This window comes from Gavialis gangeticus, unplaced genomic scaffold (genome assembly GCF_001723915.1).
Source record: "Gavialis gangeticus isolate Ggan-Ray unplaced genomic scaffold, GavGan_comp1, whole genome shotgun sequence".
Taxonomy (NCBI): domain Eukaryota; kingdom Metazoa; phylum Chordata; order Crocodylia; family Gavialidae; genus Gavialis; species Gavialis gangeticus.
In genome coordinates this window covers 12,116,448-12,127,633 of record NW_017729006.1, presented here as the reverse complement: position 1 = coordinate 12,127,633, position 11,186 = coordinate 12,116,448, and the positions used below count along the sequence as shown (strand labels likewise).

The following is an 11,186-nucleotide window of genomic DNA, read 5'->3' as shown; positions in this document are numbered from 1 at the left end:
AAAAGCAAATACTAACAACTGACATAAAAAATACTGCATTAATGAGGAGATGTGACTGCCCAAATCTTTCCAGAAGCGGTCACAATACTCCCCCTGGATGACAGAGCAAGATAATTAATTGACAAAAAGAACCTATATTTCAATTGACTAGAAGATGTAGAAGTAACTCCAAAACTGTATGTGAAAAACATTGGCTTCATATTTTTAAAGGAATATTTGCAATTTGAAAAACGTGTACCTTCTCTAGATATAAGAGATTATTATGATTTTTTAAAAAGCAACAAAAAATACTTTAGCCCTATTCATCACTGTCTTACTCCAGCTTTACACTGGTGCTACTCTGTTAACATCAATGGAATACACTAGGGTAAAAATAAAGAATCATTGATCTGAATAGGACTAATTATTGTTCTGAATTTTGTTTCGTTTCTTTACTTCTTAAGTTTAACAAATTTTTCAATTACTTAATTTCCCACTTTTTTTCTGTACTTGTCACTTGTATCTTTGTATGAGCTACATTTGGCATATCTGTTTACCATTACAGATTTCAATTCTATTGGCTAATTGGACATATATTTTAAGTTATGCTACTTAATAATATATGTTTAAGTACCTAATTTTAGCTGTTACATTAACAAGGAAAAAGGCCTTTTGCTAAATTGTAAACCAAACACTCATGATACTTGTTCCCTTATGTTAAGGGTCCAGCTAAAATTTGCATGACCTTTATCCTAGAAATTATTTTTAAGAATTATCTTTGAATTGAATTTAAAATAATTATCTTTTATGGACCTACTTAGTTTGCAGTGTCACAGATTTCATGGAAACCACGAAATCTAGGACTGTCCATAAAATCAACAAAATTAAAATGCTGGCTCCCCAGTGGAAGGCAGCAGTCCTCATTGCCAGAAGGGGAGGCACCACCTGGCAGGGCAGCAAAGGGCAGCAGGCAAGATGACAACTTCCCCCTTGTCCCTCCTGCCCCGCCCAGCCAGGGCCTCTCTGCCAGTCAGCACAAAGGGGCAGGGTCACCACAAAATGCCCGCAGAAGCAGCTCTGAGAAGCTCACATAAAACCTTTTGTCTCATCGTGATTTAAGTAGGTCCCCAATTATCTTCTGTACCAGCTCTACATTTGTGTCTTACACTTTCAAGTTTTTCATTTTAATTCTGACAAATGGCAGTTAAAATGGAATGTACTTTGGTATTCCTGCATTTTTACTTTTGATGTAAGCAGATGGAGACTGGATAATTCTATTAGCTGTTTGCTGTAAACAGGTGGGGTATAGGTAGGGACCTACTTAATTAGCAGTTTTGTTGAAACAGTGAAATCCGGGTTTGTCCACAAAAATTGACAACTAAAACAACTGAATAAAAATAAAATGCTGGTTCCCCAGTGGGAGCCAGCGGTCCTCAGTGCCAGGAAGAGAAGACGCCAGCTAGCAGGGCAGCATGAAGGGCAGCAGATGAGATGGCTGCTGCCCCCTCATGCCTCTTTCCCCCATCAGGACTTCTCTGCCAATCAGTGCCAAGCGCAGGCAGCAGCCAACATGGCAACTGCCTCCCTGTCCATCTGTCCCCATCCCCAAGGCGCCTCTGCCAATCAGTACCAAGCGGTAAGGCCACTGCAAAAAGACTATGGAATTAGAACTTTATGCCATGATCCACAAAAACTGGCAAGTCCCCCCCAACACACACACACACTGTAGGTAGATCCCTAGGTATACACCTGTCTAAAATACAATAAGCTTCCTCTATGTGAATTGCTACAGTACCAGAACAAAGCAAGGACTGGTAATGTATGCTTTACATTACTAATTGGCTATAGTTTTTATGGTCCCAATCATAAACTAATTGAGCTGTGATGGACAAAAAGCTTTTATTTCCATCAGAGATAACCAGAGACCCACACCTATGTGGACTCCAAGCACAGCCAGGAATTCTGCTGTGACACACCCACTGTGAAACATAACCCACTCCCTTCTTTTGTGAGATGCAAAAAGGGTGTAGGGTGGGTACAGAATAGGGTTGCATAGGGTGACCTGAAGGGCTGTACCAGGGGTGTGCTGAGTAGGGTTGCAGGGGCAGCCTGAAGGGCAGCACATGGGTCAACCCCGACTTGAGGGACAACAGAAGCACGTTGCCTGGCAAGGGTTTAAAGAATGAGCTCTGCCCAGGGCAGGGCATAAAGTCAGTGCTTTGTAGAGTAGGGATTGCTCGAGTGACCCGAAGGCTCTGCCTGTGCATGGGCCAGCATGAGAGTAGTTCAGCCTGATGGCCCAGGGGGTCACTCAGGAGGAGCAGGGTGGGTTGAGTGGGCCACTGAGGGGCAGTATGTAAGAGGCCCTGTGAGATGAGGTGAAGTGAATGTGACCCTGTGAGAGGGGGCGAGTGTGAGAGCAGAATGTGAAAGGCCCAGCAAGGGGCAGAGTTGGCTCGGCTTCGGGCTGGAGCTATAATCAACTTATGTCATCTGTGAGGCATGGGACATGGTGTAGGGATGGTGCAAAGCCTTGCACAATACCCCCTGGCATCAGGGCAATAAAATGGGTGGCCTCCCGCATTTTACACCAGTTTATGGACCAGCAAGTCGTGGCAGGAGAGACTGGGCGGACTGCCCTACATAGATAGGTGGGCAGGCTGATGTTGAGAGCCAGCCTTAACTGGGCCCCCTGTCACATAGACACTACCTTAAAAGTAATCTGCAAAAATTCCCGTAACTTTTACTGTAAATCAAAGAGTGAATCTTTGCCCGTCTTAGAGAAAAAAAGTTCCTGAAAGGACTGCTGTATTTTCTCCTGCTCAAGGCATGAATCTCTTCCACCAGAAAACTGAAGATGGCTTTGGCAAAGTTCTCAGGACTCCTATTATTACTATTATATTATTATGGAACTATTGTTGTGATATTATCTCTCATAAAAGCCCAGACAGTGAGATGCCTGATCCTTTACACCATGTTTTATAGTCATGTGTCCTTCCTCCCAAATTATTAGTGGTCTTTAATTTTCATCTAAAACAAAGTATTAATTTGTTTATATTCTTCCCGAAACCACACTCATATCCTGGAAATGACAGTATAGATTCATAGTATAGATATCAAAAGGGCCCTTAAGGACTTTTAGTTTACCATTAAATACAACCAAACTGATCCCAAAGTGCCCACACATTTTATGATGTATGGAAATAAAACAAACAATAAATCCACCTGTGCACAAAAAGCTGTCCAAAATGGTTTCTTACATTTAACTGCTATAGACTGATGCATATTGATTCACCTCTGGAGATTAGGACACATTCATTTAGACCTAAATTAGATTTCAGAGCTTGCATTCACAATATCCTCATTAACAAACTGTTCAAGACTTACAACTGAAGTTGTATATAAAATGCTATTTTGCCCGACTCCCTGGCCTTGATCTAAAGATCTTTTGGAAGAGCAGTCCTGCAACTACTCTTCTGACATTTTAGAGAGGAATTAGGATGCAGTTGTTACCAGGAATTAGGATCTATGTTGCCAATTTTCAAAGAAAGTAAAAAAAAAAAAAGACACTATTACTTACCATAGAGCCATACTGACCTATATATATACCCTGTGCCAAACTTCTTTACAGATGTTCCTTGCATATTATGAAATGGGTTCAAAAAACTCAAATAGATTTGCAGATTTCTCCCGTTTATGTCCTTAGGTTCCTGTACCCATAAGAAAGTAGGTAGCCAACTGGCCTCAATGGATATTCATTTTCTAGAACTTCCTAGAATCCATCAAAAGGTCACATTTCTCTAACAAGTGAAGACAAATTAGTTGGGCAATGTACTTAAAAAAAAAATTAAAAAAGGAACCCCGCCCCCCTACAATTACTACTATGGCCAGTAAGTATTCTTAAGCTGCATCAGGCAATGGTGGCATTTACTTTTATTCCTTTGTGTGAAAACTGAACTTGCCGCATTCATTCACCATCTCTCCACAAGTGAAAGAAGAGTTTCAGTAACTCTGCTGCTAGTTGTTAGTTCAAATCAGGTTGCCATGGAAGCAGATGCTGTATTGATGAAAATGGGTCAGCTGCTTTAAAATCACTGATTTAACACTTTGGAAACACTGGTTATTTTAAATGCACTTAGTCTGATTTTGCTGTTACAATGTTGTTCCCATAGAAACAGTAGGGAGCAACAGAGTTCACAGGGATTTTTTTATTTTCTTTTGCACACATGTATAGGGGCCTGGTACAGAATGCTTAAAAAGGCTTTGTACAACTCTGATTTTAGTACTGAATACTGTCAAACATTATTGTGTAAACAAAGCATATTCAATCTGAAGAGTATTTGTTATACTACTAAAATATAAAAATGAATTTTCTGAAAACGAAAAAAAAAATCTCCCTGGGCTGTTTGGCTCATTCATTTATCTGGAATGATTCAGACAAGTTGCGTCTTAAGCCAAGTCTTGATGATCCTTTGAAATCCCTTCCAACTCTATTTTTTTAATTCTGTAGAAATTACTTTTTGTATCAATGGATTGGTATATCTATACAAAGCAGACATTTGGGATGCTTATTGTGTCCTAACTTTTGCTATTTAAGATGGTGATTTCTCTTTATCTGAATGGCTGTCTTCCCTTAGGAAGGAACCTTTCTCATCTCATTTACTGTATTTGTTCTTTCTTTCCACATTCTTTATTCATGCAGTATCAACTTGGGATCTGTCCCTTTACACCATTCTGCTGATTCTGAGATGGGCACCTTTCCCTCAGCAGCCTCTTGTTGCATATGGAATAACTCAATATCAACTTACCATTTCCTTTCAAATCTTTCTCCTTCATTTATTCATTCTTTCTGCTATAATCTAGCTCTATAGAACATTTTGATAAGATTATGTGAAAGATATTATTAAAGTGGTGGTACAAGAGATATCTGAGCAAATGCAATGATGTCCTGGCCTCCTATTCTAAAAATGCATAAACCATCTATTAAATTTTGAGAGGCTAGTAGTGGTGCTCTCCTGAAGTGTACTCCAAAAATAAATGCCTACCTAGAAACTTAACTGTCTACTTGACACTAACATGAGATTCCATTCACAGCTGATTGTGCAGATTTCACAGTATGATCCCCCACTTGTGTACAGTGATCAACAATAATAGTTTTGTTGTTTACATTTAACCTGTCAACAACAGACTTCACACTTAATGCTGCCAGTGCTTTTAACAGAAATCGTCTAATGTCTGACTATACAGAATGTATGCAGATTCAACAGTTAACCCCAAGATCTGAATCAACTGTAAGTTTTGTAATGCTTAAATATGCCAGTATCTTTTTAAATGAAAACTCAGACTCATTCACACAAGATGGTAGCTACTACAAAAAAGAGAAAAAGAACATCATTCTGCCACTATCCAATTGAATCTATTCACAAAAGCAACCTAAAAGTTTTGGCCATAAAAAGGAAACCAATTTCCTAAAAACTATGTAACCAGAATATTTTTTTATTATTTATTTTTACCACATTATTATTTTATTTTTACCAACTGTGATAGTCAAATGAAATGAAAGGTTATTAGCTCCAAAAAGGCGGGTGGAGGAGAAGCACTAGTGAAGACTATTACTTGAATGACACTGGACTGGGTATCTTTCTAGAACATATGCTAGATTAAAAAAAAGAGGGTTATGGAAATGATACTTTGCAAATATGTAAAGCAGCAGGACAACATCAAAAGATGAAACTACAATGATATACAATGCCAAAAAACACTAGTTGTAATCCTGGAATTTCTACTTCCTGGTAAATGAAAGAAAAAGATCTACGGACAAGTAAAATACTAAAACTTTCACTGTTGTAAATGCCACTTGCTATTAAACCCATGAAGATATTTAAAGCTTAAAACTTACCTCCACCAATACCACAATCAAAATGAGGTCCGTTTTTGACTCTGGGAAAATGGCATTTACTTGCGAAGACATTCCAATCAGTGCACAATTAGTAACCACAGATATTACACTCATGGTTTCAAAAGCCAACTGAAATAAAACAAAAACATATCTATAATTTTCGAACAACATCTACCTTCCGAGTCCCCTGACCTAAGACAAAACCTCTGCCCTTTCATCAGATTTTGAACAAAGCTAAAAAAAAAAAAAAAAAAATGTACTACCCATTCTCTCTTAGGCTTTGATTTCTGACAAATAAAGAACTAAAGAGGTTCTGTCTAGAATCTATCAACATCTCATCTAAAATGAATAAACAAGGTCCATAAATCCTCTAGAATGGGTAAGAGCCAAAACAAGGCTTATACCAATACAGGATCCATCACTGGGATTCTGCAAGCTTAACCTTTGCCCTGCATATTTTGCTGGGGAAAACGCAAGGGTTATTTGTCATAATATGACAGAATTTAACAGGTCTTGAAACTCATCCCACCAGCTAAATTTGTGAGACATGAAATTGTCTCCTAAAAAAATCAGGATTAACTCCAATAGAAAAAAGTAAACAGAATGATATCTCTAGTACCCTCAACTGACCCAGAATTTAAAGGCAACTTTTTTGGCTGCAAGCAGAAATGACTCACCTGGAGTCAGATGTAGATGGGCAGGCACTAAAACCTAGCTACAGCCTGCCCTTGTCTCCATGATGCCTAAAGCCAAAGCCCCCATGTTGTGGGCCAGATCCAATGGTTCTGAGGGCCATAAGACACAGGCTGCCAACACCTGATGTATAGTACATTCCAAAAGGAAGATAACTTTCAAAGTAAACAATACCAAAGGACATTTTTAATTTAGAGTATTTCAGAGTTCAATAATACTAAAATGAATACTGTCAACATTCTATGCCAAAATATTGACTTAATGTTCATTACTAGATGACAGAAAACTAATGTCGCCAACCATGGCAATGCAGAGTAAGATTTTAAACTGGCTCTGGATGCCAAATTTTGTTGGAACATTATGAGATACAGTTAAGCATGCATAATCGCAAATACCTACAAAATTGGGTATTTGCATGCACACACCAGCCAGGTGACTTACTGGTCTCATGTGTGAATATACAGGTGCATGACTTGCATGGTGTTGAGATGGGTGATGTTGTAATTTATTTTATTTTAATATATTCTATACATTCAAAAAGAATGAATCTTGCTCTGAGAAGCTCCTGGTCTGAACAGCATACAGAAATAATGTGTACACAGATATAACTGCCTGCTATACAACACTTACCTTTGAAAATCTGACCCTGTAAATAAGAAATCTCCCTGTGAGTAAAAAAGACTGACATTGAAATGTAATGACTGCTGTGATGAATCAGCAGAAGCAATGTTCACCTTGACAGCAAAGCACTGACTCTGCTTGTCTGATACAATAATTCAAATGTCCTTTCCACAGAAAACTCTACAGCTAATTCCTTATTCCTTTCACTCGCACAAAATAAATGACTGAACCCTAGAATCTATATTAATTTTTATCACATTTGCACTATTAGTTAAAATGAACCATATAAACTGAAAATAAAGAAAAAAATCCACATATTTTTCTTAGAACAGTTTCTTCCAGCCCAGTCTTGCCCATTCCCACCTCTAATGCAAGTAAAACAAACAATATCAGCGAAAATGCAATTTTACTAGCATGATTTTATCTACTCTAGGTGCTTTGTTAGCAGAGCTATGTCACTCAGGATCACATCTCTGATCAACATAGCTAAGCCAGCAAATGTCCATAGTATGGACCTGGCTTAGAAAAATGAGCTGTGTTAAAATATTATCGCACTTTCATTTATATATGTTATGGTTGTCCATCATCACCCCTCTATGTTATTTAACATTGCAGTGCTTCTCTTATACTTCTGCCCCACTGAATGTACATGTATACCCTATTTATCCAAATCTAAGTTGACTCTGAATTTAAGATGACCCCTCAATAATTAGATTCTATGCAAGGAAAATTTACAAATGTGTTATAATCTTCCATATAAAGAATCTAATTATTAGAGAGTCGTCTTAAATTCATCCTTCCCACCACTGCAACAGGGAAAGCAGTGGCAGGGAAGCAGGCAGTGGAGGGCCAGATGGTACAGAGGCAAGTAGCCTGACCCCTGCCCCTTGCCCTGCCACTGCCTCCTCACCACCACCTCTGCCTCCTGCAGTCTTTATCTCCTGCCTGCCCCCTAGCCACAAGAGGCATATGCAATGTAGGGGGGTGGTAGGGGCATCAATTCCTAGTGTCACTCACACACCAATAAACAAACAGGTGAAAAACAGGTTACCTGCCAGACACCAATATTTGCTGTAGGTTCTGAAAATGGACGTTTGAAGATTCTACACATTTTTAAGGCATCGGAATAAGTCTCTGTGATGTTGTTTAACACTGCAAACACAGCTGCTAATGGGTAAACACACGAGAAAAGGCTCACATAGCCAAACTGCAAGAACAACTCCAAGTAATCATCAAAGGTACCCTGGGAAAAGAGACAAAATAAGAACATTTTATCCATTTCTACACAACATATGATGAAAAGCAGTATTAAAAACACATAAGCCAAATGCTTTCTAACCCCAAAACAGGAATTTTGGGGTATGTTCTGGAATTAGCAGCAAGAGAAAAAAATTAAAGTACTTACCATTCAAGTTAGTATTTAGATCAACTCTAGTCTAATTTGGAGTTAATTATTCTAAATCTGCTTCTTTAGGGGCGCATTTGCTCTTTAGTCTAAGAAACGTTCTTCAATATTACTGATAGCTACATCTATTATTGATATAAAACATATGAACTAATCCTATAAACACTCTGAATCTTCTAAGTACCTCAGTTAAATTCTAATTAAAAGAGAACCACCTAGTAAAAAATGTTGTCGCCATGATTTAAACCAGCACAAAACCCTAAAGATAGTCTGGTATAACAAGAAAAGCCCTAACAGTTTGGGAGATTATAGATTCATAAACGTGATTTATTTATGGTTTTTGTGGGTTTAAGATACTTCATTTCAAGATCAACAAACAAAATTAGTAACCCACAATGCATGTGAGAGGACAAAGGCTGAAACAGCAAAATAACAAGACAGAAGTAGCACTGGCAGTTGAACAGAATATTGAAGAACTACAAGAAGTGTTCTCACCACACAACATCTGACCTCTAAACCAACCTTTACATGTTTAATCAATAATTTTATGATGGCAAATTTAATACTTAATACATTGCTTTTAAAAAGAATTACTAAAAATTACTATTTAAAAAGAAATGTAATCCGAGTCAAAAATACCATAAATGTTATGTGAAAAAATGTCTACTTAACAAAAGAACTGTTGTGTTTGCTTCTTGCCCATGAAAAAGCATTAGCTGGATCCCAATTTAGTTATTTTTACTATGCAACACTTTCTCGTGCTTAGAATGTTATATATGATAAGGGAAAATATAAATTTAGATGGCATTTTAAGTAAATGTAGCAAAGACATTAAAAAAGAAAGAAAACCAATTTTGGTTCTGAATCAGTAGCATGGTTCTTTTCAACCTCTTTCTGCTGACAGTTTAGCTGTCAGCCTGGCTGGGCTCCCTAGCATCTAATGTATTTTTTCTAGGAAACACAAAGAGGCAGTAGAAGCCTACAGGCACAAAAATCAGCACATAAATATGAGAGGATGGCTGCCTTCAGCTGCATCCTTCAGTCAAGCTCGCTATTAACCCAAATAGCTAATCAGATCCAGCTATGCTAATTTGTAGACTACATCCCAGGAGAGCCACCCAACCTTTAAATATACTGATTCATACCCATAGAAAAATTTTATATACACTCTGACTTTTAATTCATTCCTGTTTAAGGATACTTGCCAAGTGTCACTCAACTGGAGTGACAGTCGCATGTTTGTCTCTGCTGTCACTCACTCAAAGTGCTACAGGCAGTATGCCAGGTTTCCCTTTCGATCCCTACCCCCACCTTTACTGCAGGCTACTCCCAGTGCTGCTTCCCTCTCTGCTCCCTCTACTGATACCCATGTCCTATTCTTATTGTTATTTCCAGTGTAGCACAGCCTCAGAAGAAAATATGGTCATCATTTCTTCTTCCTGTACTCTAGTAGCATATCATACCCACCCCACCTCACCCCTCTCCCAGGAGGCAGCCAAAGTAGAAGGGGAACTCAACAAACAAGGTTTTCAAAGAAATTCCAGAAAGAAGTAGACTATGGAAAAGGGGGAACAGATTACTTCAGGAAGATTCCAGCCAAAGATGAACGTGAAAAGAAATATCAAGAGAGAAAGGGAAATGAGGAAGATTGGGAATGAGACAGGGAATAAGAGAAAAGGAAACATGTCTACATACCTAAACAACTATATATAACTGTACCTCTAACAACCTGTCATGTGACTGCTGTGGTTTACTTGACAGACCAAAAATGCACTTTAACAACTAAACTATTTTAGTCCTTTTACAAAGTTCGCACTGTGCACTCGCATGCCCATGTACCCATCACCATTCCTTTGAAAACATTAGTTTAATCAAAGACTCCCTCAGTTCCATCCTCCCTCCCCTCTCCTCAATCATCCCATTTGTCCAGTTCTTTCACGCATCATCATATTCATTGTCGTCTTCACCATTATCCTCCTCCTCATTCTCTTTGGAAGGCTTGCCTCTGAAAAGTCTATGCCAGACCCCTCTCTTCTGTATGCAGTCCACCATCCCTTTCCCATCATCCTCTTCTGTCTTCCTGTAGTACCAGAATATTTCACTCAGTCCCATTTTAATACAGTCCTCAACTGTGGGGTCTGAGTGCCTGTTTGTGAGCAGGTTCCTGGCCTTCCACAGGACATACCTGAATCACAAAATGAACTGGTCAAAGCGGGCTGTTGGGGTCCCTTGCTGTTTGGTCAAGTGCCCGTAGAGTACTGCTTCTCTGGTCAGGGTTCTGAATCCTGTTGCCACCAGGAGGGGTGCACATACTTTCTTTGTATGCATATGGGCAGTCCCAGAAGAGGTGGTCAATCATTTCCAGCTACTACCAGCAGGACTGCCTTGGGCAGTTAGGTGCACCTCTCTGCCCCGTGTTATTTTTCCATGCACGCACAGGGAGTGCCCAGTGGGCCGCCTGCAATTTCAAGTCTCTGTGTTCCTTCTGCAGGTCCTTGTGGAAAATGGGAACTTCTCTTTTTAAAAAAAATATTTTTTACACACACACACACACACACACACACACACACACACACACACACACACACA

General features: G+C 39.0%; 1 protein-coding gene across 2 annotated transcripts in view; it reads right to left on the bottom strand.

Annotated features, from left to right (window-relative positions):
* ANO10 (anoctamin 10) overlaps nucleotides 1–11,186 on the bottom strand; it is a 302,528-nt gene that overhangs the window by 200,642 nt on the left and 90,700 nt on the right. For both annotated transcript variants that reach the window (XM_019508811.1, XM_019508810.1), the window contains exons 11-12: nucleotides 8,244–8,435; nucleotides 5,879–6,007 (exon numbers count right to left, since the gene is read on the bottom strand). In XM_019508811.1, coding sequence (XP_019364356.1) covers nucleotides 5,879–6,007; nucleotides 8,244–8,435 — 321 coding nt within the window. The remainder of the gene's footprint in view (nucleotides 1–5,878; nucleotides 6,008–8,243; nucleotides 8,436–11,186) is intronic.